The sequence below is a fragment of the Caretta caretta genome, chromosome 3 (genome assembly GCF_965140235.1).
Source record: "Caretta caretta isolate rCarCar2 chromosome 3, rCarCar1.hap1, whole genome shotgun sequence".
In the NCBI taxonomy this organism is placed as follows: domain Eukaryota; kingdom Metazoa; phylum Chordata; order Testudines; family Cheloniidae; genus Caretta; species Caretta caretta.
Window position 1 is genome coordinate 227,641 of NC_134208.1, and position 26,263 is coordinate 253,903.

Consider the following 26,263-nt stretch of genomic DNA (forward strand, 5'->3'; position numbering starts at 1 on the left):
CTCTTCTGCAGGCTAAACAATCCCAGCTCCCTCAGCCTCTCCTCATAAGTCATGTGTTCTACACCCCTAATCATTTTTGTTGCCCTTCGCTGGACTCTCTCCAATTTATCCACATCCTTCTTGAAGTGTGGGGCCCAAAACTGGACACAGTACTCCAGATGAGGCCTCACCAGTGTCGAATAGAGGGGAACGATCACGTCCCTCGATCTGCTCGCTATGCCCCTACTTATACATCCCAAAATGCCATTGGCCTTCTTGGCAACAAGACTCATATCCAGCTTCTCCAGCTTCTGCTGACTCATATCCAGCTTCTCGTCCACTGTCACCCCTAGGTCCTTTTCCGCAGAACTGCTGCCTAGCCATTCGGTCCCTAGTCTGTAGCTGTGCATTGGGTTCTTCCGTCCTAAGTGCAGGACCCTGCACTTATCCTTGTTGAACCTCATCAGATTTCTTTTGGCCCAATCCTCCAATTTGTCTAGGTCCTTCTGTATCCTATCCCTCCCCTCCAGCGTATCTACCACTCCTCCCAGTTTAGTATCATCCGCAAATTTGCTGAGAGTGCAATCCACACCATCCTCCAGATCATTTATGAAGATATTGAACAAAACCGGCCCCAGGACCGACCCTTGGGGCACTCCACTTGATACCGGCTGCCAACTAGACATGGAGCCATTGATAACTACCCGTTGAGCCCGACAATCTAGCCAGCTTTCTACCCACCTTGTAGTGCATTCATCCAGCCCATACTTCCTTAACTTGCTGACAAGAATACTGTGGGAGACCGTGTCAAAAGCTTTGCTAAAGTCAAGAAACAATACATCCACTGCTTTCCCTTCATCCACAGAACCAGTAATCTCATCATAGAAGGCGATTAGATTAGTCAGGCATGACCTTCCCTTGGTGAATCCATGCTGGCTGTTCCTGATCACTTTCCTCTCATGCAAGTGCTTCAGGATTGATTCTTTGAGGACCTGCTCCATGATTTTTCCAGGGACTGAAGTGAGGCTGACTGGCCTGTAGTTCCCAGGATCCTCCTTCTTCCCTTTTTTAAAGATGGGCACTACATTAGCCTTTTTCCAGTCATCCGGGACTTCCCCGGTTCGCCACGAGTTTTCAAAGATAATGGCCAATGGCTCTGCAATCACAGCCGCCAGTTCCTTCAGCACTCTCGGATGCAACTCGTCCGGCCCCATGGACTTGTGCACGTCCAGCTTTTCTAAATAGTCCCTAACCACCTCTATCTCCACAGAGGGCTGGCCATCTCTTCCCCATTTTGTGATGCCCAGTGTAGCAGTCTGGGAGCTAACCTTGTTAGTGAAAACAGAGGCAAAAAAAGCATTGAGTACATTAGCTTTTTCCACATCCTCTGTCACTAGTTTGCCTCCCTCATTCAGTAAGGGGCCCACACATTCCTTGGCTTTCTTCTTGTTGCCAACATACCTGAAGAAACCCTTCTTGTTACTCTTGACATCTCTGGCTAGCTGCAGCTCCAGGTGCGATTTGGCCCTCCTGATAACATTCCTACATGCCCGAGCAATATTTTTATACTCTTCCCTGGTCATATGTCCAACTTTCCACTTCTTGTAAGCTTCTTTTTTATGTTTAAGATCCGCTAAGATTTCACCATTAAGCCAAGCTGGTCACCTGCCATATTTACTATTCTTTCGACTCATCGGGATGGTTTGTCCCTGTAACCTCAACAGGGATTCCAAAATGGAGTCACATGTGCTAACTTTTCCTTAACAGTCCTCCCTTTTTTTTTGTACATCAGTAGGCTATATCGGGGCTGAGTAACCGCGCTGCACGGTTAGCAACAGCCGACAGCACATACTGCAGCATTGTAGGCATACAAAAATAACGCAAAACCAATAACAGTCAAAAAAAGTAAATACGCTCTCCCCAAGTCCCCACATCCGGTAGCCATGAGGTGAGCCAGTCCCAGACCTCCTGGAATCCGGCGCTGGTAGTGTCGAGGCTGATGTGGTGGAATAGGGCTGCCTGTTGCTTGAGGATGTGGATGTCAGTTTCCACCGTATGGTGCTGATTTACAAATACACAACAGCTTGAGTTGACCAGAGCACAAGCCCCGCTCTGATTTGCAAGGAGATGATCCAGGGCTAGGCGGTTTTGCAATGTAGGTTGGGATAGCTGGGTGACTTCAATTTGAAGGGCAGATAGAGCATCTGCAGTAGCATTTGCCATTAGTTCCAAAGCAGCTGAAATGTTAACTATAGCTTTTTCCAGCTCGCTTACTCCCAACCATGGCAGAAACCAACGCACAAAGGAGTGAAAGCCTTTGGGCCGTTGAGAAAGGGGGTTTAAAGGAATACTTTGTCGGTCCCTCCATACTAGATTGCGGATCTCTCCCCGGGTCAGGTTCTGGTGTACTGTCACGGCGGGTACTATAGCCCCTAAGGTACATGTACCACACCATCCTGCTGGGAGAACCTTATAGGCTGTGTGATTGCATAACCAATACCAGCCAGGCCCCTCAGGGACTGGCCACGGGGTCCTGGAGTAGATAGAGGGGCCTCCTGCACCAGAGCTGATTTGGGTGGTGTCCTTGCTCCCCACAAAATTCCCTAAAACTGTATTTTCTATGCCCTTACATCGTGACACACACAAAGCATAATTACCATATCAATAGACCATATTTGGATTGTAACATTCCAGTTAAATGTAGTGTTTGCCCATAGCTTAGTTTGGAGTGTTCGATTAAGGGGGATAGGTACCCCTACCAACGGGACCCCCTGACCTAAATATGTGGGGGTATGAATACAAATCCAACACTGCGTTCAATTTACACCCTGTTTGATAGCGTGGGTTAAATTCAAGGAGCTATTGCCCTCCCATCCTTGTACTGGACTTAGGAATAGGGAGAGGAACCCCCCAGGCAAACCATACCAATGTCGGCATCCTCCTTTATACCATACAAAAAACACTACCCCCAATGTAAGTCCAATAAACAGGAACACAAAAAGTCCTGGTGGGCTGTGAAGGTCCCAGTAGCTGGAAAGCTTAGTCCATGGGTTGGTCATGGTATTCATTCGTGAAGTGGCTCATCCAATGGCTTGTCAGGGTCAGGTGGGGGTCCCAGCGCCAACTTAACGTAGCTATGATGGATCCAGGAACCTTTACCTGCAAAGGAGTGGTGGCAGATGGTGGGAGTAATGTTCGTGGCTGTAAGGCGTTTTTGTTATTTATACTTGCCTACAAGCACAGGTTCCAGCCTCTGGAATAAACCCACCCCACCACTTCACTTCACATTCCCAAGAATACATCCCGCAACTTCCTTCCTGCCAATGTACAATGCTCCGTCTTTGCCATCAAGGCCAATTCTCAGTGTCTTTTGCAGTCAGGAATCCTTGGATTTTGGTGGTTTTAGCAGAGCAGGCGTTTCTTCTTTTTTCTTGGAACAGTCATGGTTTTGCATTATACAGGGGAGAGGTTACTAGCACGTCACTCTGTAGTGCTTTGGTTTCTTTAGCAAATACTGAATGCAGGTTAGCTCTGTCATTGGACAAGGGAGAGGTTACTAGCACTTCACCTTGTTTTTTTTCCTGCTGTCCAAAAGGAGGAAAGAAAAAAAAAAAACCCAGAAGGAGGGACAGGCTGATCAGTAGTCAAAGTGAAGTCATCTCGAGGTGGAGGGGTCTTTTTGCAGTAAGAAGCATGGGTCCAGGCAGTCAGTCCTTGGCACTTCACAGCGGTGTTGGTAGTTAGCAGGACTTAATAAGGGCCTTTCCAGCATGGGGCCAGAGTAGTCTTTTGTTGATGGACCTTTATGTAGACCCAGTCACCTGGTTTTAACAAATGGCAGGTTTACTGAGGATTCTTGAAGCAGGACTTCTTTTACCTGTAAATACACAGACCTAACACATTTCATTAATGTCTGGCAGTGTATTGCAGATCTCACAGCTGCTTGGGCACATTCAAGCCCCCCTATTTCTTGGCTGTTAACCAAATCCTAGCTGTGAGTGGTGTCCTTGGGCAGGCCAGTGTCTTATCTTTGGACCAAGCCTGCGAGCTACAGCGTTGAATTATGACAGGTTTCAGAGTAACAGCCGTGTTAGTCTGTATTCGCAAAAAGAAAAGGAGTACTTGTGGCACCTTGGAGAATTGAATTGAATTAGCTCATCCTCCGTTTAATTTCTTTTCCCCTTCTTGGCTTTTATTAACCTGCAAAGTAAACTTTCACTTTTTACTCATACACCTTTGTTTAAAAAGGAACACATGTATATTGCCCATTATACAGCACTTTAGTCTTATTGTTTAATGTATGCCACATACACCCTTCTAGGAAAATGACTTTATTACAGAGGTTTGGAGCAACAAGCTAGGACAAGCACACCCACTTTTGAGGAGTCCACTTGGTAGAACCTCTGGTGTCCAATAGCTTTTCTCCCTCCCCAGCCCTCTGTCTAGAAATGTGAGGTAGCCAGAAGGATCTCATGTATAATATGGGGAGTGGGTTAACCTTTCATGTCCTTGCTTCCATAGACTGTTGGTGTGCAAATTTTAACAACAATTTTTTTCAATTAAAAGATCTGGCCAATGAAATTTTTTTTTTTACCTTAAGCAAATGTATTAAACCTTAGTATATCACATTTTTTTGATATTATCCAAACACTTTGTATTCCAAGTTGAATAAAACAAGTATCTGCATTTTGATTTAACCCTTCTATTTAGTTTTAAACTAAACTGTCCTATGAAAAATTAAACACAACAATTCTGGCCACAAGACAGGACATAGAACACAGAACAGAATTCCTATTGTGCTAGTAAATTCATGAGACGTTGAATTGCTTTTCAGCTGGCATCAGTTTTCTCTGATTTTCTGAAAGACAAAAAAAACACAGATCTACCCCTTTTGGGCAGTCAGTCATTGCTTAAAATATTTCCTTTTTATACAAATACCCTTGTTAATTGCAGGCAAAACAGAGGAATTACCCATATTTTCTTGTTATTTGTTTTATAGGCAGCCCAGGTTTCAGTGGCCTCTACCTTATCAGTTAGGTAATTTACATTAAAACAAATGCTTTCGAGCTTGCTTTTGGATCCACAGGTTAAAGATTCTTACTTTAAAAAGGGCACAATAAACTTTACCAGACTTTTGATTGCCTTTTACTTTTAACTCCTGCAGTCAAACACACAGCGACCTGAAAAGGAAGACACCGCCTATTGTAGCCCCTTGGAGCCTAATAAGATATTAATTAAGTAGCACTGTATAATTGCATTTCTTTGGAAAAGGGCCCATTTTTTCCAAAATGGCTGCAAAGAAACCAAGAATTCTTTTTCTTTCCAGTATTTCACAAAGTTCAACTGCTTAATTCTTTCCAGCAACTACAGAGTTAACTTCTTACTTTCTTTTCTTAAATCACTTGCTTATTTCCCAAAACGACACCCAATTAACTATTCCGGGATTTATGTTTTCCATTCCTGTAATTATTTACTCCTCTTTTTTCACTATGACCTCCAAGTTTCCAACCTGTTTTCCAATCTCTCTATCTGTTGCCTACCCGCTTGGGCCCGATCCTGTTTTTTTCTCTGAACTGTCCCTTCCATGAGCACCAGCTTTGTTTCACTACCAAATTAACAAGGAGGGTGGGCTTCTTAACTAGCCCCCAGCCCTCCTGGTCTCTTTTCTTAAATATTTTCACTTACAAGGGCTACCCGAGTCCTCCCTCCATGAGGCTTGTCACCTGGACAGAAAGCATGGCTAATTGGCAAGCAAGGAGGTGACGGGCATAAGTCAGAAAGCCGAGGGTAAGCCGGAGGAGGGGCAGAAGCAGGCATAGCACAGAGCGGGGCTGGAGACCCCTGAGATGAATAAGAAAAGGAGGAGGAAAGAGGATGTCCTTTCGCATGCGCATAGGCCCAGTTGTCCCATACATACCAATAATCCATCTGGGCTGGAGCTTTGTTTTCCAGCCTTTTCCTAAGCGCTGTTAATTTTCCCCAGCAAAAAAACCATCTGGTGGCCAGTCAAAAGGTGTCTGAGTTGTTAGTGCTGGCCGCCACTCAACCTTGCACAAGATTACAGCTTTTTTTTTTTTTTTACCTAACCCATGGGTACCAGAAATATTCCCCCAATTCTCAAGAATTTCAGCCAAAGGGGTCCCTTTACTTACACTCTGCCCAGAACCCATAATGGGCTACCAAAAGGACACCAAATGTGCCACCTTATCGCCTAAGTGACGGCTCACACCCCCCCTCCTCGGAGTTCTCAAAGGTGAACTCACCCTGTGCCAGCTGGAGCTGTCCGAGAGGAGGAGTGTAGTCTCGCTTGTTGGGGCGAGCCTAGAGTCCCTTTGTGGTCGCCAAAACTGTTACAAATTACACCTGGTAGGACACGCACACAACTGCTGCGAATTTTACCTGGTAGGACACGCACACAAATGCTGCGAATTATACCTGATAGGTCACGCACAGTTCGAATCTAAGCTGAGGCACATAAACAAAGTCCAAAACTGCAGAGTTCCCAAGAGACACTAAGTTTATTACGCTCAAGCGTGGTGCCCCCCTGCTAGCCAGGAGGGGACCCTGAATACAGATTATACAAAGGTTATATACTTTTTAGCAAAGCATGTTGCCCTCATGCATCGGAAACCTTAGCCAATAAACAAACCCTTTTCTTATCTACCATCTATCCCTGCTTGGTGCATTCCTTGTGCTAAACCAATATGTTAATTATACAGCATGGTCCTAAAGCCATGCATCAGTAACTTTTATTATCAGGATGGGAAGCCTCACATCAAAGGCCAAGAGACAGGGAGTTAGAGACTGATAAAAAATAGATACTGGGAGTCAAGGCAGGCTGGAGACAAGGAGGAGGATTTTCACAGGGATTCAGTATCTAAGGCTCACTCCTCCTGGTGCATGATGTGCTGGCATTTAAACAATGGTGGGCCCCAAACCAAAATGGAGTCACATGTGCTGACTTTTCCTTAACAGCACGCCCACCACAAACTGAAGTGAGGAGCTTTTTAAACCCAGGAGCCCTGATTAGCCTGCCTGTCTTAGTTGATTATAACAGCTTCTTGATTGGCTGCAGGTGTTCTAATCAGCCTGTCTGCCTTAATTGTTTCCAGAAAGTTCCTGATTGTTCTGGAACCTTCCCTGTTACCTTATCCAGGGAAAAGGGACCTACTTAACCTGGGGCTAATATATCTGCCTTCTATCACCCTCCTGTAGCCATCTGGCCTGACCCTGTCACAGTATATTATTGGTCTGGACTTTAGTGTGCAAACAGAATATAAATGTGATCAAGTCATAACTTGTACTGAAGTTATTGTTAATTTTTAATTCTGTGATCAGTTCCTCTTTATCTGTCAAGATGAGGTCTCGTATAGACTGCTCTCATGTTGGATGTAATGCTTTGAGTTAGGAAATTGTTACCTGTAATATTTAGAAATAGTTTTAATATTGGCATCATGAGACCTCTAGCATACATTACTCATATTTGAAGTGTCTCAGGATCACACAGCTATTTTTTTTCCTACATGTTATAGGAGCCACTCATCCTGTTCACTAGCGTGATTTGGTGGTTTGTAGCAGACACAGATTGATACCCCATCTTGTGCTCTATCTGTTAGGACATGGATTCGTAAATATTCAAGATAATTTTCTCCTGGTTATCAGTGTTAGGAAAGAGGTAGTGCCATTTTGGACATAGTGCCACTCCCCCTCCACTTTTCATAGAATCATAGAATATCAGGGTTGGAAGGGACCTCAGGAGGTCATCTAGTCCAACCCCCTGATCAAAGCAGGACCAATCCCCAACTAAATCATCCCAGCCAGGGCTTTTGCCCACTTGATCTTCCTAAATAGGTTGTAACCTTTGATTTTTAACATTCCAATCATGGGAATCATCCCACCATGTTTCACGAATACCAACCAAATAAAATTTATGTTCATGAATGAGTAATTCCTATTCCTCTTGTTTGTTACCCACGCTCCTAGCATTGGTGTATAGGCAATTCAGTAATTTCTACTAGGGCTGTCAATTAATCTCAGTTAACTCAACAATTAACTAAAAAAAATTAATCATGATTAAAAAAATTAATCGTGATTAATCGCACTTACAACAATAGAATACCAATTGAAATTTATTAAATATTTTGGGTGTTTTTCTACATTTTCAATATTGATTTCAATTACAACACAGAATACAAAGTGCACAGTGCTCACTGTATATTATTTTTTATTATATTTGCACTGTAAAAATGATAAAAGAAAAAGTATTTTTCAGTTTGCCTCATACAAGTACTGAAGTACAATCTCTTTATCATAAAAGTGTAACTTACTAAATGCAGATTTTTATTTTATTTTTTTTTGTTTCATAACTGCACTCAAAAACAAAACAGTGTAAAACTTTAGAGCCTACAAGTCCACTCTGTCCTACTTATTCTGCTAATCGCTAAGACAAACAAGTTTGTTTACATTGATGGGAGATACTGCTGCCTGCCTCTTATTTACAATGTCACCTGAAAGTGAGAACAGGCGTTCGCATGGCACTTTTGTAGCTGGCATTGCAAGGTATTTACATGCATGCAGCTTTTCTTTTTTTTTTCTTTTTTTTTACATAATTCTACATTTGTAAGTTCAACTTTTGTAATAGAGATTGCACTACAGTACTTGTATGAGATGAATTGAAAAATTTTTTTTGTTTACAGTGCAAATATTTGTAATAAAAATAAATATAAAGTGAGCACTGTGCACTTTGTATTCTGTGTTGTAATTGAAATTAATATATTTGAAAATGTAGTAAACATCCAAAAATATTGAAAATAAATGGTATTCAGTTGTTGTTTAACAGCGTGATCTATCGCGATTAATTTTTTTAATCACGCAACTGTCCTAATTTCTACTCTTCATGTCCTTTGGTTCCTTAATTTTGTTCTCAACATTTCAATTGTGTGCTGAGTGCTCATATCTTCCCTTTTTACCCACTCCACTCCTCTGCTCCTTTTGTTATTAGTTTAATGTCCTCCTGACTACTTCAGCCAGCCTGTCTTCCTTCCAAACTATTCAGCCTTTCACCACATAGAAGGTAGACCAACATTCCACAAAACCAAAACCTTCCTCCACGTACCTAGCCAGTGGTTCACTTCCAGAATCTTCTGCTTGTTGTCCTCTTTTGTTCGTAGGACAGGAAGGATCTCAGAAGATCTCTTGGTCATTCTTCAGCAAGCTCTGAGTTCCTTGATGTCCTTCCTTACCTGCAAGTTACCCCACAGCACAGTGTCATTACTGCAGATATGAAGCAACACCAATGGATCCTTTCCTGTTGACTTCAAAAGCCTATCCAATCTTAGAGTGACAGTCCTGTTGTCTGCCTGTTCCTTGCACAACGTTTGGATTCTTCTGAGTATTGAATCCCCAACAATAATCCGTCTTCCTTGGACGGTTGGAGGACTCTGTGTGATTTTTCTTATAGGTTGGGCTGAGCTGCTGTCCACAGGTGTGTCCCATATATCTCTCCATTCCCTTGGACCAACTGGATCACGAGAGGTGTCGTCCACAGTTTCCATGTTTTGGATGTGGTATCAATTGGAAACTTCTAGCTGTGGAATTCTTTCCAGTCCTCTTCTGTCTTGTGGCCATGGCGTACCCATCTTCATCTGTCTCCAGCCATGTAGAATGTCACTTTGACCTCTTGCCTCCAGTGGTTACGAGCTCCAAGGCCTCCTTTCTGACTTCCTCTCTCTCCAGCTCCTTGGTGGCAAGCTCCTTTCTTTCTTGAATGAGGGAGGCTGATACTTCCTGAGCCTAACTATCTGGGATGTCCTCAGCTTCTCTGATTCTCAGTAGCATTTCTACTTGCTCCTCCACTCCAAGAATCCTCTCCTCCAACACAGCCACCAGCTTGCACTTGATTCACAGGAAGTCCCTTCTGGGTTCAGGTAGAAAAGAAAACATGGCACATCCATTGCATTCACCACCACTGTTCATTGCTGTCTATCTTGAAATCACACGTAGAGCTGACCCTGGAAGGAAAGCTTCTCACACTCCCTTTCCAAATGCCCTCTGAAACTCCCTGTTAGCTGTCTCTCTGTTTATGGCTCTCAAGTTCACTTGACAAGTGACTCTTTATAGTCCAAATCTCCTTGCTTAGCTCATCTTAGCTCCGCCACTCACCACCACCCCACCCCTCCACCCCGCTTCAAATGCACTTGCGTAGCTCTCCTTAATGTCTGTGAAGTGTATGTAGAATGATAACTTCCTTTTAGATGTGTGAGAGACAGGGTGGGTGAGGTAATATCTTTTATTGGACCAACTTCTGTTGGTGAGAGAGACAAGCTTTCAGGCTACATTGAGTACCTTTCTTAGACCTGAGGAAGAGCTCCGAGTGTTGCAGCTAAATATAAGGTAGCACATATTCTAAGGGACCATTCAAGGTGAAGTGGTCTGTTAACATCCCTGTAGTCGTAGTCGATAAGCCATAAATTCAGTACTTTATTAAGACCATGATTTTTAGGCTAGGTCTACACTATAGACCTTACAGTGGCACAACTGTACCAATGCAGCTGTGCCGCTATAAGATCTCTCATGTAGCCCCTCTGTGCCGATGTGAGAGAGCTCTCCTATTGACATAATTAAACCACCCCCAATGAGCGGCGGTAGCTATGTCAGCAGCAGAGCATTTCCCACCGACATAGTGCTGTCCGTGTCTGTGCTTCTGTCTATGTAATTTTTGTTGGTCAGGGGTGTGGGTTTTTTCACACCTCTAAATGACATAAGTTTTACCGATAAAAGTGCTAGTGTACACACAGATGTTTTGGCTAGCAAAGTTATGAATTAACAGGCCACTTCACCTTTAATGGTCCCTTAGAATATGTTCTAACTACTTATATTAAACTCAGGTTTCAGAGAAACAGCCGTGTTAGTCTGTATTCGCAAAAAGAAAAGGAGTACTTGTGGCACCTTAGAGACTAACCAATTTATTTGAGCACGAGCTTTCGTGAGCTACAGCTCACTTCATCAGATGCATACCGTGGAAACTGCAGCAGACTTTATATACACACAGAGAATATGAAACAATACCTCCTCCCACCCCACTGTCCAACTGGTAATAGCTTATCTAAAGTGATCAACAGGTGGGCCATTTCCAGCACAAATCCAGGTTTTCTCACCCTCCACCCCCCCACACAAATTCACTCTCCTGCTGGTGCTAGCCCATCCAAAGTGACAACTCTTTACATAATCAAGTCGGGCTATTTCCTGCATAGATCCAGGTTCTCTCACATCCCCCCCACCCCCATACACACACAAACTCACTCTCCTGCTGGTAATAGCTCATCTAAACTGGCCACTCTCCAAGTTTAAATCCAAGTTAAACCAGAACCTTTTGGGGGGGGGGGGGTAGGAAAAAACAAGAGGAAACAGGCTATCTTGCATAATGACTTAGCCACTCCCAGTCTCTATTTAAGCCTAAATTAATAGTATCCAATTTGCAAGTGAATTCCAATTCAGCAGTTTCTCGCTGGAGTCTGGATTTGAAGTTTTTTTGTTTTAAGATAGCGACCTTCATGTCTGTGATTGCGTGACCAGAGAGATTGAAGTGTTCTCTGACTGGTTTATGAATGTTATAATTCTTGACATCTGATTTGTGTCCATTTATTCTTTTACGTAGAGACTGTCCAGTTTGACCAATGTACATGGCAGAGGGGCATTGCTGGCACACGATGGCATATATCACATTGGTGGATGTGCAGGTGAACGAGCCTCTGATAGTGTGGCTGATGTTATTAGGCCCTGTGATGGTGTCCCCTGAATAGATATGTGGGCACAATTGGCAACGGGCTTTGTTGCAAGGATAAGTTCCTGGGTTAGTGGTTCTGTTGTGTGGTATGTGGTTGTTGGTGAGTATTTGCTTCAGGTTGCGGGGCTGTCTGTAGGCAAGGACTGGCCTGTCTCCCAAGACTTGTGAGAGTGTTGGGTCATCCTTTAGGATAGGTTGTAGATCCTTAATAATGCGTTGGAGGGGTTTTAGTTGGGGGCTGAAGGTGACCGCTAGTGGCGTTCTGTTATTTTCTTTGTTAGGCCTGTCCTGTAGTAGGTAACTTCTGGGAACTCTTCTGGCTCTATCAATCTGTTTCTTTACTTCTGCAGGTGGGTATTGTAGTTGTAAGAAAGCTTGACAGAGATCTTGTAGGTGTTTGTCTCTGTCTGAGGGGTTGGAGCAAATGCGGTTGTATCGCAGAGCTTGGCTGTAGACGATGGATCGTGTGGTGTGGTCAGGGTGAAAGCTGGAGGCATGCAGGTAGGAATAGCGGTCAGTAGGTTTCCGGTATAGGGTGGTGTTTATGTGGCCATTGTTTATTAGCACTGTAGTGTCCAGGAAGTGGATCTCTTGTGTGGACTGGACCAGGCTGAGGTTGGTGGTGGGATGGAAATTGTTGAAATTATGGTGGAATTCCTCAAGGGCTTCTTTTCCATGGGTCCAGATGATGAAGATGTCATCAATATAGCGCAAGTAGAGTAGGGGCTTTAGGGGACGAGAGCTGAGGAAGCGTTGTTCTAAATCAGCCATAAAAATGTTGGCATACTGTGGGGCCATGCGGGTACCCATAGCAGTGCCGCTGATCTGAAGATATACATTGTCCCCAAATGTGAAATAGTTATGGGTAAGGACAAAGTCACAAAGTTCAGCCACCAGGTTAGCCGTGACATTATCGGGGATAGTGTTCTTGACGGCTTGTAGTCCATCTTTGTGTGGAATGTTGGTGTAGAGGGCTTCTACATCCATAGTAGCCAGGATGGTGTTATCAGGAAGATCACCGATGGATTGAAGTTTCCTCAGGAAGTCAGTGGTGTCTCGAAGGTAGCTGGGAGTGCTGGTAGCGTAGGGCCTGAGGAGGGAGTCTACATAGCCAGACAATCCTGCTGTCAGGGTGCCAATGCCTGAGATGATGGGGCGCCCAGGATTTCCAGGTTTATGGATCTTGGGTAGTAGATAGAATATCCCAGGTCGGGGTTCCAGGGGTGTGTCTGTGCGGATTTGATCTTGTGCTTTTTCAGGAAGTTTCTTGAGCAAATGCTGTAGTTGCTTTTGGTAACTCTCAGTGGGATCATAGGGTAATGGCTTGTAGAAACTCGTGTTGGAGAGCTGCCGAGCAGCCTCTTGTTCATATTCCGACCTATTCAGAAACAACTCTGACATCATAATCAAAAAGGCTGACAAAGGAGGTGCTGTTGTCATCATGAATAGGTCGGAATATTGGATACTATTAATTTAGGCTTAAATAGAGACTGGGAGTGGCTAAGTCATTATGCAAGGTAGCCTGTTTCCTCTTGTTTTTTCCTACACCCCCCCCCCAAAAGGTTCTGGTTTAACTTGGATTTAAACTTGGAGAGTGGCCAGTTTAGATGAGCTATTACCAGCAGGAGAGTGAGTTTGTGTGTGTATGGGGGTGGGGGGGATGTGAGAGAACCTGGATCTATGCAGGAAATAGCCCGACTTGATTATGTAAAGAGTTGTCACTTTGGATGGGCTAGCACCAGCAGGAGAGTGAATTTGTGTGGGGGGGTGGAGGGTGAGAAAACCTGGATTTGTGCTGGAAATGGCCCACCTGTTGATCACTTTAGATAAGCTATTACCAGCAGGACAGTGGGGTGGGAGGAGGTATTGTTTCATATTCTCTGTGTGTATATAAAGTCTGCTGCAGTTTCCACGGTATGCATCTGATGAAGTGAGCTGTAGCTCACGAAAGCTCGTGCTCAAATAAATTGGTTAGTCTCTAAGGTGCCACAAGTACTCCTTTTCTTTTTGCGAATACAGACTAACACGGCTGCTCCTCTGAAACCTGTCATTAAGGTGCCACAAGTACTCCTTTTCTTTTTATATTAAACTATCTGTTCAATCTTATATTTAGCTGTGACACTCTTATACTCCTGGGAGCATTCTGCACCAAAAAGTTCTGCGCACTATATTTTAAAACTCTGGATATTTTATTTGTCAGAATAACGCTATGTAATCATGCCAGTTTCAATTATTTTAGTAATCTATTTCAAAATATCTGTCAGCAAGTATGTCTGTAACAGTCCAGACACACACACAAATTCCTCCAGGAGTAGAGTCAAAGAAACCCTTACAACAACCCAGTTTCTGTTTCTCTGCCCCCTCCCCCCAAGAGCCCAGTTGCGGGGCACCCTCCAGTCCAGACTCCTGCATCCCCTCTCCCGCAGAGCCCAGTTGCAGTCTCTCTTCCCTCCCGCCCCGGCCCCACTCAGGGATCCAGAGGAAGAAACGGCCAGATGCTGGTCCTGGGCTTTTATGGAGTTTCCTGCAGGATGCTTCCTTCCTTCAGGGCATGTTGAGAACTGTAGCTGCTGAGAACCCTCTAGTGCCGCCCCGCCCCCGCAGTGACCTCTATTTGCGAGCTGGGTTCTGCTGGGTCCAGTGGGCCCTAGTGGCAGCCAGCAGCTCTGCAGCCCATTTCTGTGGGGAGAAAAAGGAAATTCTGCATGCACAACAATAATTTCTGAGAAAATTCTGCATTGCACAGTGGTGCAGAATTCCCCCAGGAGTAACTTAGTACCTTAGTAACTTAGTACGGAAGAAGAGCTCTGTGTGGCTCGAAAGTTTGTCTGTCTCACCCACAGAAATGGGTCTACTAAAAGGTATTACTCACCCACCTTGTCTGTCACATATCCTGGGACTGACCACAGCACCAACAACACTGGGGTGGGAGGAGGTATTGTTTCATATTCTCTGAGGTATTGTTTCATATTCTCTGTGTATATATAAAGTCTGCTGCAGTTTCCACGGTATGCATCTGATGAAGTGAGCTGTAGCTCACGAAAGCTCATGCTCAAATAAATTGGTTAGTCTCTAAGGTGCCACAAGTACTCCATTTCTTTTTACGGTATACAACATTCAGGATGTCTGTCCTGCAGACTGTATTCTGTCTTGTCATTGTTTCCTTGTATTCCCCTGTCTGTATCTACCTGTTATCTCCTGTCTTATACTTAGATTGTCAACTCTTTGGGGCAGAGACTGCCTTCTTTTTCTGTGTTTGTACAGTGGGTAGTACACTGGGGTCCAGCTCCATGACTGGGCTCCTAAACACAACATTACTATCAATAAAAGAGAAATTAGAAGGTTTACTGAACTGTGGGGTGGGCTTGAAGACTGGTTGTGAAGATGAAAGCAGCATGTTCTGCCGTGAGACTCATTGCATTGGCATGTGTGCATGTACCCATCTTGGTGTTTGTTTTATATCTAGGATTTTTTTTTTCTAGGTCCGAGGAGTTTGAAACTAGTCTCCTAGGGTCGGACAATAACAATGAGTGCTTCAGTGATTCTTCTGCCTCTTCCAAGAGTCAAGTGAGCGGGAGCTCAGAATCTGGGGGCAAGCGGGCTATTCGCAGACCACTGACTGGCTGGAAATGAGAGGAATAAAAACCAATATTAATAAATCCTCAGAGAAGAAAGGTACTTTAGAGCCCGTAGTACTGGGCAAAGCTGTCTTCTCACTTATTCTTTTAATCAAGATTGAATGTCTTTCTGAAAAATATGCTACAGTTCAAAACCACAAGTTATGGTCTCAATAGTGTCTTTTCTAGGTTAAGGAAGACTAACTGTCTCCACTGCAGAACTTATTGGTAAAATTCTGTGGTCAGTTTTGTGCAGAAGGTGAGGCTAAGTGATCTGGCCTTTAAGATCAATGAAACTATGACTACAGGTCTGCTTTTATCTGCGGGTGAGAGCTCTGCCAGTGTTTCAACAGAATGCTTTGCACAGGAATTTTAAAACTAGGCTAGACAATAGAAACAACACTAGAACATATACAAAAGAGAGGAAGCCAGCAGTGGTCCTGGGGGTTAGAAACGGGCATGAAGTTGTCCTCTCCATTTCTAACATCTGTTATTTTCTGATTTAGAATGGGCTAGGGCCTTTTGTGCTGATGTACTTAATGCATCTTGCATGTCATATCCCATGAGGTGAAACCTATTAGTTAATGATGAGGAAGATCTCTGATATTCAGGTGTCTATACTGGATGAAAACTGGGGCAGTGTGAAAGGAGGCATGAACTAGGATGAGAAGGTTCTGCATGTGTAGGGATTGGTCATATCATGTCAGTTGAAAACCTGTCTTTGAGACACCAGGGGGAAAATCTCACTAGCCCCAGGCATTCAAATATCATGAAATTGGCTTAAAAATCATGTTTTAAAAAAAGCCTTTTGTTTCTTTGCAATTTCTTTTTGGTTTTTGAGCTCTTACAGTCCACTGTGGTGCAACCATGAAAGTAGAACCTTGTTTTTTTTTTAACATGAAAGTAGAGATTTTCATGTGATTGGATCACTCCAGGAGCTGGGACTTCAAGACAAATACAAAATATCACAAGAGTCATGCTAAAACAATGAGAGTTGGCAACCCTGATTTTTGAGAGGAAAGATCCTGTGTGTGTGCTGCATCAGCATTTGTGTGTCTTGTGTGTGGGTTTCTTCCCCCAGTGCACTAAGTGAATCATAGAATATCAGGGTTGGAAGGGACCTCAGGAGGTCATCTAGTCCAACCCCCCTGCTCAAAGCAGGACCAATCCCCAATTAAATCATCCCAGCCAGAGCTTTGTCAAGCCTGACCTTAAAAACTTCTAAGGAAGGAGATTCCACCACCTCCCTAGTGGGGGAGGCCTGTCTGTGTTCTTGGTGTCTCAGTACCTTACAGCAAGCAGAATGCAAACTAGGCAGTAGTGGGTGGTCAGATGAGTCTTCCTGAAATCTCTTCTGTGATGGATGAGGAGCTTCCCCCTGAGAGTGGCTGTGGTGGGCAGGTGATTTACATGAGCTAATGCAAACTCTGTAGCAGTCTCTGCAGCATGACTAGTGGGGACCTGACTGGAAATTTGGGGAGCAGCAGCTGAGGGTCAGTTTTAGGTGCTGGTTGCCAGTTCCTTGTTCTGGATATGGGCCTAAGGATCCCAAATAAGGGGCTCCTTCCTGCATCTTTTCTCCTGGTTTGGCCCCAATTTCCATGGATATTGCAGAGAAACACCTTCTGGAAGAGTTTGCTCTATACTCCTTTTCTCAAACTTTCCAGTCCATTCTCCATCCTCTTGGTTCTGGCAGTGGGGTGTGTGTTGCTTCTCTCTTTCTGCGTAGAACCGGGGAGCAATGCAGTACTTCCAGTCCTTTCAAGGTCCTGCAAAAAATTCTGCCTTCCTGACAGAACAACCACTGGTTCAGTGTTCCCCACGTGTTGAGTCTTCCTTTGGCCTCCCTTTGACTAGGCTTGTATGCGGTTCAACCACTAGGAAACCCAGGGACAAAGCGTGTTTAGTATCCATTACAGAAGGAGTTCATCCAAAACCTAACAACTTCCTCTTTCTGGTCTGTACTAACCACCAAATCAGTTTCAGCTCCAGCTGAGGGTTGGACAGGGTGACCCACTTGTTATTTCTTAGTGTAGACAGGGCCCAGGTCTTCAGCCTTGTTCCTCATAAGGTGCATGTGGCTGTTCTGTGTTACTGCTTACCTGGTTGTGAGCGGTTTGTGATGTTACTCTTCAGATCTCTGATTATTCTTGCTGACTCTCATGTCAGCTGTACTCCTTGCCTCCCACTTGCGCACAATGGTTGCTTCCTGTCTTAGGGTAAGCTGGCCCTTTAAGAGGGTTGAGGCTCAGTTGCACCTATGCCATACTTTTAGTTTGCCTCCCCAGGTGGAGGAAATGAGCGAAGTCATATGACTAAACTAGGCATGCTGGGGAAATAAGGGGAGCTTGTGATTCAGTCATAGAGGGACTGCAGAGAGAACAGCCCTGGGAGTCAGTGCTGTATAAAAGAGTGTGTTGGGGGGGCATCTGGGTGGGATGAAAGATTAGGAAGAGGGCAGTGGGTTGGAGGGACAGGCCATTTGACACTCCAGGGGACAGAAAGCCTAGTTCTTTGTGTTCCCAGGAGTGGGAATGCATTGAAAAGGTGAATATGAGTTTCCCCCATGCTGCTGCCTAGCAAGGAGATGTAATGACCCCTGAGAACGAGGGGAGGATAGAGAGACTGAACAGAGCCCAGGTGGGGCTAGAGCTGAGCCCAGGAGAAGGGCAGGGTTGGAAGGGAAGATAGACCCTTGGGAAGGAAAGGCTGTGCCCAGCTTAATAGCAGGGCAGAAGACTATTTTGGCTTTGTGTTGGTTTGGACTTTGATATCCCAGAAGGGGTGTGGACTTTTTGGGACTTGGCTACGGGGCTAAGTCACCTCAGCAGCCAAACAATGTTGAACACAGAGAGAGCACCATTGGAGATAAGGGGAAACTGAAGCAACGGATGGAGATCGGCTAGGTGTGATGTTACACTCGCCGAGCCTCAGCAGGACTGACCTGTCTTCATTCTCTGACACCTCACAGGAGAATCACCTTCCAGGGGGAAGAGGAAATCTGAGCGAGAGGATGATGAAGATTATGAAGAGTTTTCCAGAAAGAAGCAGAAAGTTCCTGGTAATATGAATAACTTGTAGTTCCTAGTATCAGAGGGGTAGCTGTGTTAGTCTGGATCTGTAAAAGCAGCAAAGAGTCCTGTGGCAAGAATTGTTTGCTGGAAAATCTACAAATGCAAGAATTTCACAAATAGCCAAAAGGTGTCAAATACAGTATTTGTTACTCAGGACTAGAGGTAGGCTATAATTTGTAACCTTGTCTCTCATGTGCTCACTGATAAGTTATTCCAATAAGTAGTTTTTTTATGGTGTTGGCTTGGCTGTGCTATAGCAAAGGCAGAGCTTTTGTTATGCTCTCAGCTAGAGCTGTGGAAACGCTGAAATGCAGTGCTCTTTTCAGTCTTAATGTACAGCACCATATTCAGGAAAGTAATCTCCCTAAAACAGGGGCTGAATTTGAAGTATAAGAAATGTCTTAGTCACATCCCTGAATCGAGCAAATAGAATTAAAATATTACTACATTAGTTGCTTTCTTTTCAAAGATTAGTTCACTGTGCTGTACTTGGGGCTCTCCTTGGAAAGAGTCTAGAAGCTTCTGCTGGCACAGGATGTAGCATCTGTCCTTGAGTGAGGTGAACTTCTCCTGTCAGAGGAGTTTGACAGCAGTTGCCTGCTGCTTGCCCTTGGGTACAGTTCAAAATGTTGGTTATGATTTGTGAAGCATTGAATGGCCTTAGTATTAGTTCCCTGAAAGGAATGGAGGAAGGGATTGATCAGAAAAGAAAGGTATGTCGTGGCGATCAAAACATATAGGGTTAAAGTGAGAATTGCCAAAAGTCAGGCTGAGTTAGACCTTGAAAGGAAATTAAAACAAGCAGTACAAAATTCTTTAGACCTATAAATAAAAGAGAACAAAAAGACAAGAAATGGAGCCACTATGGAAGGAGGAAAGATTAAGAATAATCTAGGTATGGCCCAAAAAACTAAACCTTTGCCTCAGTGTTCAGTAAGGATGAAAATGTAGCACATGGGAATAAAGGCAGGATGGCTAGTGGAAGGGAGTTTATAGAAATGGAAATGACCACATCCAAGGTGGAAACAAAGAGTTAAATCAGGGGATCAGATAATCTCCATCCCTAAATACTGAGTGACTTGGGACATGAAATTGCAAGTCCAGTAGCAAGGATTTTTAATCTAGCACAGTGGTTCTCAAACTTTTGTACTGGTGACCGCTTTCACATAGCAGGCCTCTGAGACAGAGACAGAGACACACCCTCTAGACCTGTTAGTCTGACGTCTGTGGTCTGCAAAGCTTTAGAACAAATTTTGAAGGAAAGAATAATTAAGGACATGGAGGTAAATGGAAAAGGGGATGAAATGCAACATGGGTTTACAAAGGTAGATCATCCTAGACTAACGTGATATCTTTCTTTGATATGATGACTGAGTTCTTTGGCTCGACTGCATTTACTTTGTCTGTCTATCTGGACTTCAGTAAGGAATTTTACGTGGTACGACCTAGGGAATTATTACGTAAGAAGGAGAATATGGGAATTGATATAGGAATTGTAAGGTGAGGAAGGAAATGTCTAAAAGGGATAGGTCAGTGGGTTGTGCTGAAAAGAGAACTGTTCGGCTGGAGGAGGTAACTAATGGAGTTCTTCGAGGATCTGTCTTCAGAGCAGTCTCTTTTGCTTATTTTCATTAATTACCTTAGGTCAAAAAGTAGGTGTATGTTAATGACATTTGCCGATGACACAAAGTTGGGAAGCATTGTCAGTACACAGGAGGGTTGGAATATTACACAAGAAGAATTGGGTGACCTTGAGGACTAGAAAAATAGAAATGGATGAAATTTAATAGTAAAAAGTGATAAAAATTTCTGTGAAAAGCGGGAACTCTTAATTTGGAAACAAAGGAGCAGAAAGACCTGGGTGTATATATAGATCACAAAATGACCACAAGCCACCAGTGTTCACGCAGCCATGAAGCAAGATATTTCCAGAAGAGATAGGAAAGTATTCATACTTTTGTACAATGCACTGGTAATACCTCCTCTGGAATAATGTGTACAATTCTGGTCACCCATTTTCAAGAAAGATCAGTTGAAACTGGAACAGGTGCAGAGAAAGGCTACTAGGATGATCAGGTGCATGGAGAACCTATCTGACTAGAGCAGATGAGAAAAGATTAGCTTGTTTAGCCTAGCAAAAAGAAGGCTGAGAGGGGATATTATTGCACTCTGTAAATACATGAAAAGGGTAAATACCAGGGAGGATAAATGTTGGCACAAGAACAAATGGATATAAACTAACCATTTTTAAATTTGGGGAGGATATTTAGAAGATTTCTGACCATCAGAGGAGTGAGGTTCTGAAGCAGCCTCCTAATAGGATGTTTTCCCCACTACTCCTAACTAGTTTTACAATGGAGTTTGGTAAGTTTCTGAACAGGATTATATCATGGGTTTCCTGCTATAGCAGGGAACTGGACTTGATGATCCAGGAGGTCCCTTCCAGTTTTATGTTCCTTTCATGCTTCTCTCCCCACATCCTATTATAGTGATAGTAGTCTCCTGGGCTGCTCTTCCTGTGTGTTCCTGTTGCTTATTCTCTGGGATATGTGGTGTAGGATTCAGAGAAGAATCCCCACCTTTGGAACCTGCGTCCTATGGGGCACGCTAGAGCCCCAGTTGCATGAACTTCAGGGTGTCCTGTAGATCACATACTCTCTTGACTACGCCTTTTACGTCTCCATTATTTGTGCAGTAGGGTTTTATAGTATTTATTTCTTGAGCCATATTTAACTAGCTTTGGATGCTGAGCTAATGGATTCCATTTTAAAATCAGTAAGTAAACTTCAGTCCTCTGCAGAGAGAACTTGACCCTTGCAGTCCTTGCCTGCCAAGCCAGCAGCTTGAATAGGGCCCCTGCCCCATGAGCTCCACTCTATGTCTAATGAGGGTGTCAAGGTTCCTTCCCCACTCTGAATTCTAGGGTACAGATGTGGGGACCTGCATGAAAACCTCCTAAGCTTATTTTTACCAGCTTAGGTTAAAACTTCCCCAAGGTACAAACTATTTTCCTTTTGCCCTTGGACTTTATTACTGCCACCACCAAGCGTCTAACAGATATATAACCGGGAAAGAGCCTGCTTAGAAACTTCTTTCCACCCCCCCAAATCCTCCCCAAGCCCTACACCCCCTTTCCTGGGGAAGGCTTGATAAAAATCCTCACCAATTTGCATAGGTGAACACAGGCCCAAACCCTTGGATCTTAAGAACAATGAAAAAGCAATCAGGTTCTTAAAAGAAGAATTTTAATAAAAGAAAAAGTAAAAGAATCACCTCTGTAAAATCAGGATGGTAAATACTTTACAGGATAATTAGATTCAAAACATAGAGAATTCCTCTAGGCAAAACCTTAAGTTACAAAAAGACACAAAAACAGGAATATCTATTCCATTCAGCACAGCTATTTTATCAGCCATTTAAACAAAACAGAATCTAATGCATATCTAGCTAGATTACTTACTAAGTTCTAAGATTCCATTCCTGTTCTGTTCCTGGCAAAAGCATCACACAGACAGAGAGAGCCTTTGTTTCCCCCCCTCCTCCAGCTTTGAAAGTACCTTGTCTCCTCATTGGTCATTTTGGTCAGGTGCCAGCGAGGTTATCCTAGCTTCTTAACCCTTTACAAGTGAAAGGGTTTTTCCTCTGGCCAGGAGGGATTTTAAAGTGTTTACCCTTCCCTTTATGTTTATGACTGAGGGTTTGCAGAGTTAGGTTTCACAGATTTTCTCATTATTTACATTAGCAAGGAAAAAGCAACGAGCTGGGGTGCAACAAAATCCCAAATCCAAAGGGCGTTATATGCGAAAAGAGCCACCAACATATGCAGCAGGTAAGAGAGACGAGCAGTGTTTAGGTAAGAGGTGAATGTAGTTCTGTGTGGTAATGTTTTTCTATGACCTCAGTCACTTTGCTTTTGGCAAAGGAGTGTGAATACCATCGTCGTTTGGACCCGATGACATTGTAGGAATACCTAATGGTGGTGGTTGCAGCATGTTGCTCTTTACCACTTTCTGTCATTTAAACCTATTCTATGATAACATTCCCTTTCTAAGGCATGGAAATTTAGACTTTGTACTGGCAGTGCATGTACAATGGTGCCTGGGGAGGGAATCACTTCTTGAATTGTGCAGAAATACATCAAGCTGGTTTCAGCCTAGACAACAGCAAAATATTCATATTTCTTTCACTCAGCAGAATGAAGGCATTACTACAAGTCACCCCATGCCATAGCCTGATAGCCAGAGGCTCAAGCAACCCCTTCTGTAACCATACAGTAACACCCTTGTTCTAGAATGTTGGACCATATAACGTTCAGCCTTTGTTATAATCAGCTGAGTGACCAGTGGAGCGTCAACTACACCCACTCAACTCCCAGCTCCTATTCAGAAGGACCTATGATTAAGAACATAAGAATGGCCATACTGGGTCAGACCAGTGGTCCATCTAATGGTCTGATTCTCATCAGCCTCCCCCCTGTCTCAAGGGGACACCTTTTAGAGTTACAGATAAGGAGGAACTGTATTGGAGCACATTGCTGTAAGGATTCCAGTTCTGGCTTTCATTCTCTGAAACCATTTTCAGGCCAGAGAATCCTTGGAGCTGAAACTTCTCCTGCTAATTCTCAGAAAGGGGCCAAGAGGCCACACCTGTCCGTACGCTTTTTTTTGCCTGTTGTGTGGCATGGTCTTCTAGAGCAATTTCATGTTTGCGTGAAGTAGCAAAGCCATTTATTAATGTACAGTGAAATCACATAGAAATCCTCATTCCTTCAGCCCCCTTCCTAGTTTCCAGTGTAAATGATCTGGGGAGGGTGAGGAGATCACACAACATTCAGATTTAGTTAGTAGAATGGGGAATTTGTCCCCCAGCAATGCAATCAAACCATTAACTTAAAGAAAAGCCCTTCTGCCAAAGCTAGAGAAAACCTAAGTTGTGTTTCATTTTGTTCTTGATTTTCCTCCTCTTCTTCCTCCATTCCTGTGATCTGACAGGCAGTGTGGAGGAACAGTGGTACCTGGAGATCCTAAATAAGGGCAGAGTTACCTGTCCAACATGCAGAGCTGTTGTCAGGAAGACTGTAGAGGGGCTGAAGAAACATATGGCCAATTGCAGACAGGTGAGAGAGACAGACTAGCACCATCTCCCATTCCTTTATTCCCCAGCTTAATGACCACAGTACCTGCCAGCAGGTACACAACCTTCAGACCATTAAGAACCACATAATTTCCTTCTATCGTGTTAATGTGAGAGGTATCCATTTGCCTGTCTATAAATCAGTGTAGTCAGCTGCTCCTTCCTCTGTGTTACTTGTGGTTTTAGGAAAGTGGGCAGAGACCTATCCATTCTCTTTTTCTTACCCTGTTTGTTTCTCTAGTCTTTATACCCCTCTAAAGTCTGTTCATTGACTTCCAAATGCATGGTGGGTTTTTTTCTCAGTGTGCAGTTATCTGACCCGCACAAGGTTTTCTTCCCTGCCTGCTGCCCCATTTCTCCTAAACAGTCACCTAATATCTGAGGTTTGTGTTAATGCAGTCTGCATTCTTGTTTTACTTGTAGGAAATGTTCACATGTCATCACTGTGGAAAACAGCTCAGGTCTTTGGCAGGAATGAAATACCACATCATGGCAGATCACAACAACCTGGTAACGTTGATATTGTACGTCTAGCAGAAGCCCTGACCTTCCAGGCCAGAGAGCCCTTTGTTGCTCCTTTGATGCACAAAGAGACTGAAAGGTGGTGGTTTTGTCAAACATTTTCTACCTTTAAAAATTCAGGTCTTATCTAACCAGTTTTTCCTGAAAGACTGAATACCTGGAAAACTAGTAGCATTATGATGTCAGAAATGCTAGGCAAGTGACAGCTGATAAAGATGAGAGGGCCTTTCTATTTCGGGTGTGTATTTGTTATTAAAATTTATCAAATACTCTGTTTAAAAAAAAAAAAAGTCAGAAGAAATGATCTGATTATTAATTAAGACACTCTAATTCTCACCCCTTCGCTAAAGGGCTGGGAGGTTTTGTAAAATACAGATCAGAGTCATCCAGCAATAACGGAGCAGACTAGTTGAGATCCTGACATTTTCAAAGTAAAAAGCAAGCAGTAAACACCTTTCAGTCCTCCTTTATCCTGCATAAAGATACACAAAGGGCATAATCCATTTTCCTCCTTTAGTCACCTTTAAGAAGCCTGTGTCTCTAGTTCTGGCAGTGAAGAGTGAGACCCTTTGGGAGATGTCACTCAGAAGAGTGGGAGAGAGCGTTCCTAGGCTTGGTGAATTTATCACTCATTGCTGTTTATATCGTGTTTATCACCACAGTATCTAATAGAATAAATAACTGATGTAGGGCTGTCCTTCTGTGCTGCAGAGTTTGCCAACAAAATTGTCATTTGTGTTACTGCTGTTCCGAACCCTGAGGACAGCAGTGAAACAAATGGGAATTGTATCACTTTCATGCTGCTACTGCTTGAGAAGCTCTGAGCAGCAGCTGAGACAGCAGGAGTTATTCACAAGGAAGGAGGGGATACAATGGAAGAAAAGGGAGGGGGGATTGCAGGCATGCAGAGTAGCAGAGGCCTGCCCTGCCCCTTAACTCACAGGATGGGAACAGCAGAAAGAGAATGCTCCTCCTCTCTGGAGGGCAGAGGGAGCTGGGCAACTTGAAATGTATCCAATACCTGGGAGTCAGAGGCTGATATGAATATTGGCACCCCAACCAGAGTCCAGGGATAGCACCCTTATAAGGTCCTCCTATATCCTCCTCTTCCCAGCATCTGTAGGTTGGCTGGGCTTTTCATCAGGGTGGGGGCCTTTAGTTGGATGTTAAAATGATCACCTGTGAAATAGTTATCACCCCACTGGGATGAATGGAACAGTTCATTTCTCTCAAAGCTATTCAGTTGTCCGCAGACTTAAGCAGAGATCGCATCATCAGATACATTCAGGTTACTTTTGGAAGGTTTCCTATACAGCCATAGATTTAGAAAGTGCTTAGATTACGGAGCTGGATTATGGAGCAGATTCCCAGAATGTAAAATTACAGAGTGCTGAGAGCCCTGTGCTCACCTTTTTTCTCTCTGCTTTGCTTTTAGCCAGTTGTGAAGGAGGGAGGTGAATTAGATGAGCAGTGTGAACGAGACCGCCTCCGGAAGGTGCTGAAGCGAATGGGAAAGCTAAAGTGTATGAGGGAGGTGAGCTGCAGTATCTTATGTCCCAAAAGAAGCAGCAGCCTTTGCCAGAGTTTAGAGCACTGCATGATGTCTGCTGGACACACTTACAAGAGCCAGTCAGTGGGACCTGTGCCAAAGCTCTGGTTATGGTTTTAAGACAATGGGCCTCTTCAGAAGAACCTCATGCTGTTAGGTAACCAGGTAGACAGCACAATGGCAGAAGGGATTAAAATTGACAAATGTAAGGTGACGTACGTTTAGAAGGAATGATTTAAATGATCTGCACTCGCTGAACTATTGTAACCTCCTACCTAGGGATATGATGGGTTCTGGTGGGCTGTAGCTCAACCCAAATTATAGGGCTTGATGTAGGTATTTCTGCATGAACATCTCTGGCATATTTTGTGCAGGTCAGACTACATGATCATTATGATTCCTCTGGCCTTAAATTCTATTAATCTATTGAAAACTGAAGATGTAGAGGTAATTGTGAAAAGAACAGACATCTGCTTAATGTGCAGCAGTGATCAAAAGAGCGAGTAAAATACTTAGGAAGTACTATGGCTTGGATAAACTTTGGCTACAGCTCCATTCTCAGTGAGCAGGTGTGTACTTCACCACAAATTGCCTAGCCCACCTC

At 43.8% G+C, this 26,263-nt stretch overlaps 1 protein-coding gene across 11 annotated transcripts in view; it reads left to right on the forward strand.

The window, feature by feature from the left end:
- ZNF512 (zinc finger protein 512) overlaps positions 1 to 26,263 on the forward strand; it is a 79,281-nt gene that overhangs the window by 23,522 nt on the left and 29,496 nt on the right. For 5 of the 11 annotated variants that reach the window (XM_048846175.2, XM_075126237.1, XM_048846180.2 and 2 more), the window contains 6 exons: positions 15,247 to 15,439; positions 18,353 to 18,442; positions 22,198 to 22,284; positions 23,447 to 23,571; positions 24,012 to 24,098; positions 25,546 to 25,644. In XM_048846175.2, the coding sequence (XP_048702132.2) occupies positions 15,394 to 15,439; positions 18,353 to 18,442; positions 22,198 to 22,284; positions 23,447 to 23,571; positions 24,012 to 24,098; positions 25,546 to 25,644 (534 nt within the window). In that variant the 5' untranslated portion in view covers positions 15,247 to 15,393. Of the gene's footprint in view, positions 1 to 15,246; positions 15,440 to 18,352; positions 18,443 to 22,197; positions 22,285 to 23,446; positions 23,572 to 24,011; positions 24,113 to 25,545; positions 25,645 to 26,263 lie in introns of those variants that run through there. The other 6 variants (XM_048846181.2, XM_048846182.2, XM_048846187.2 and 3 more) reach the window with 6 other exon arrangements.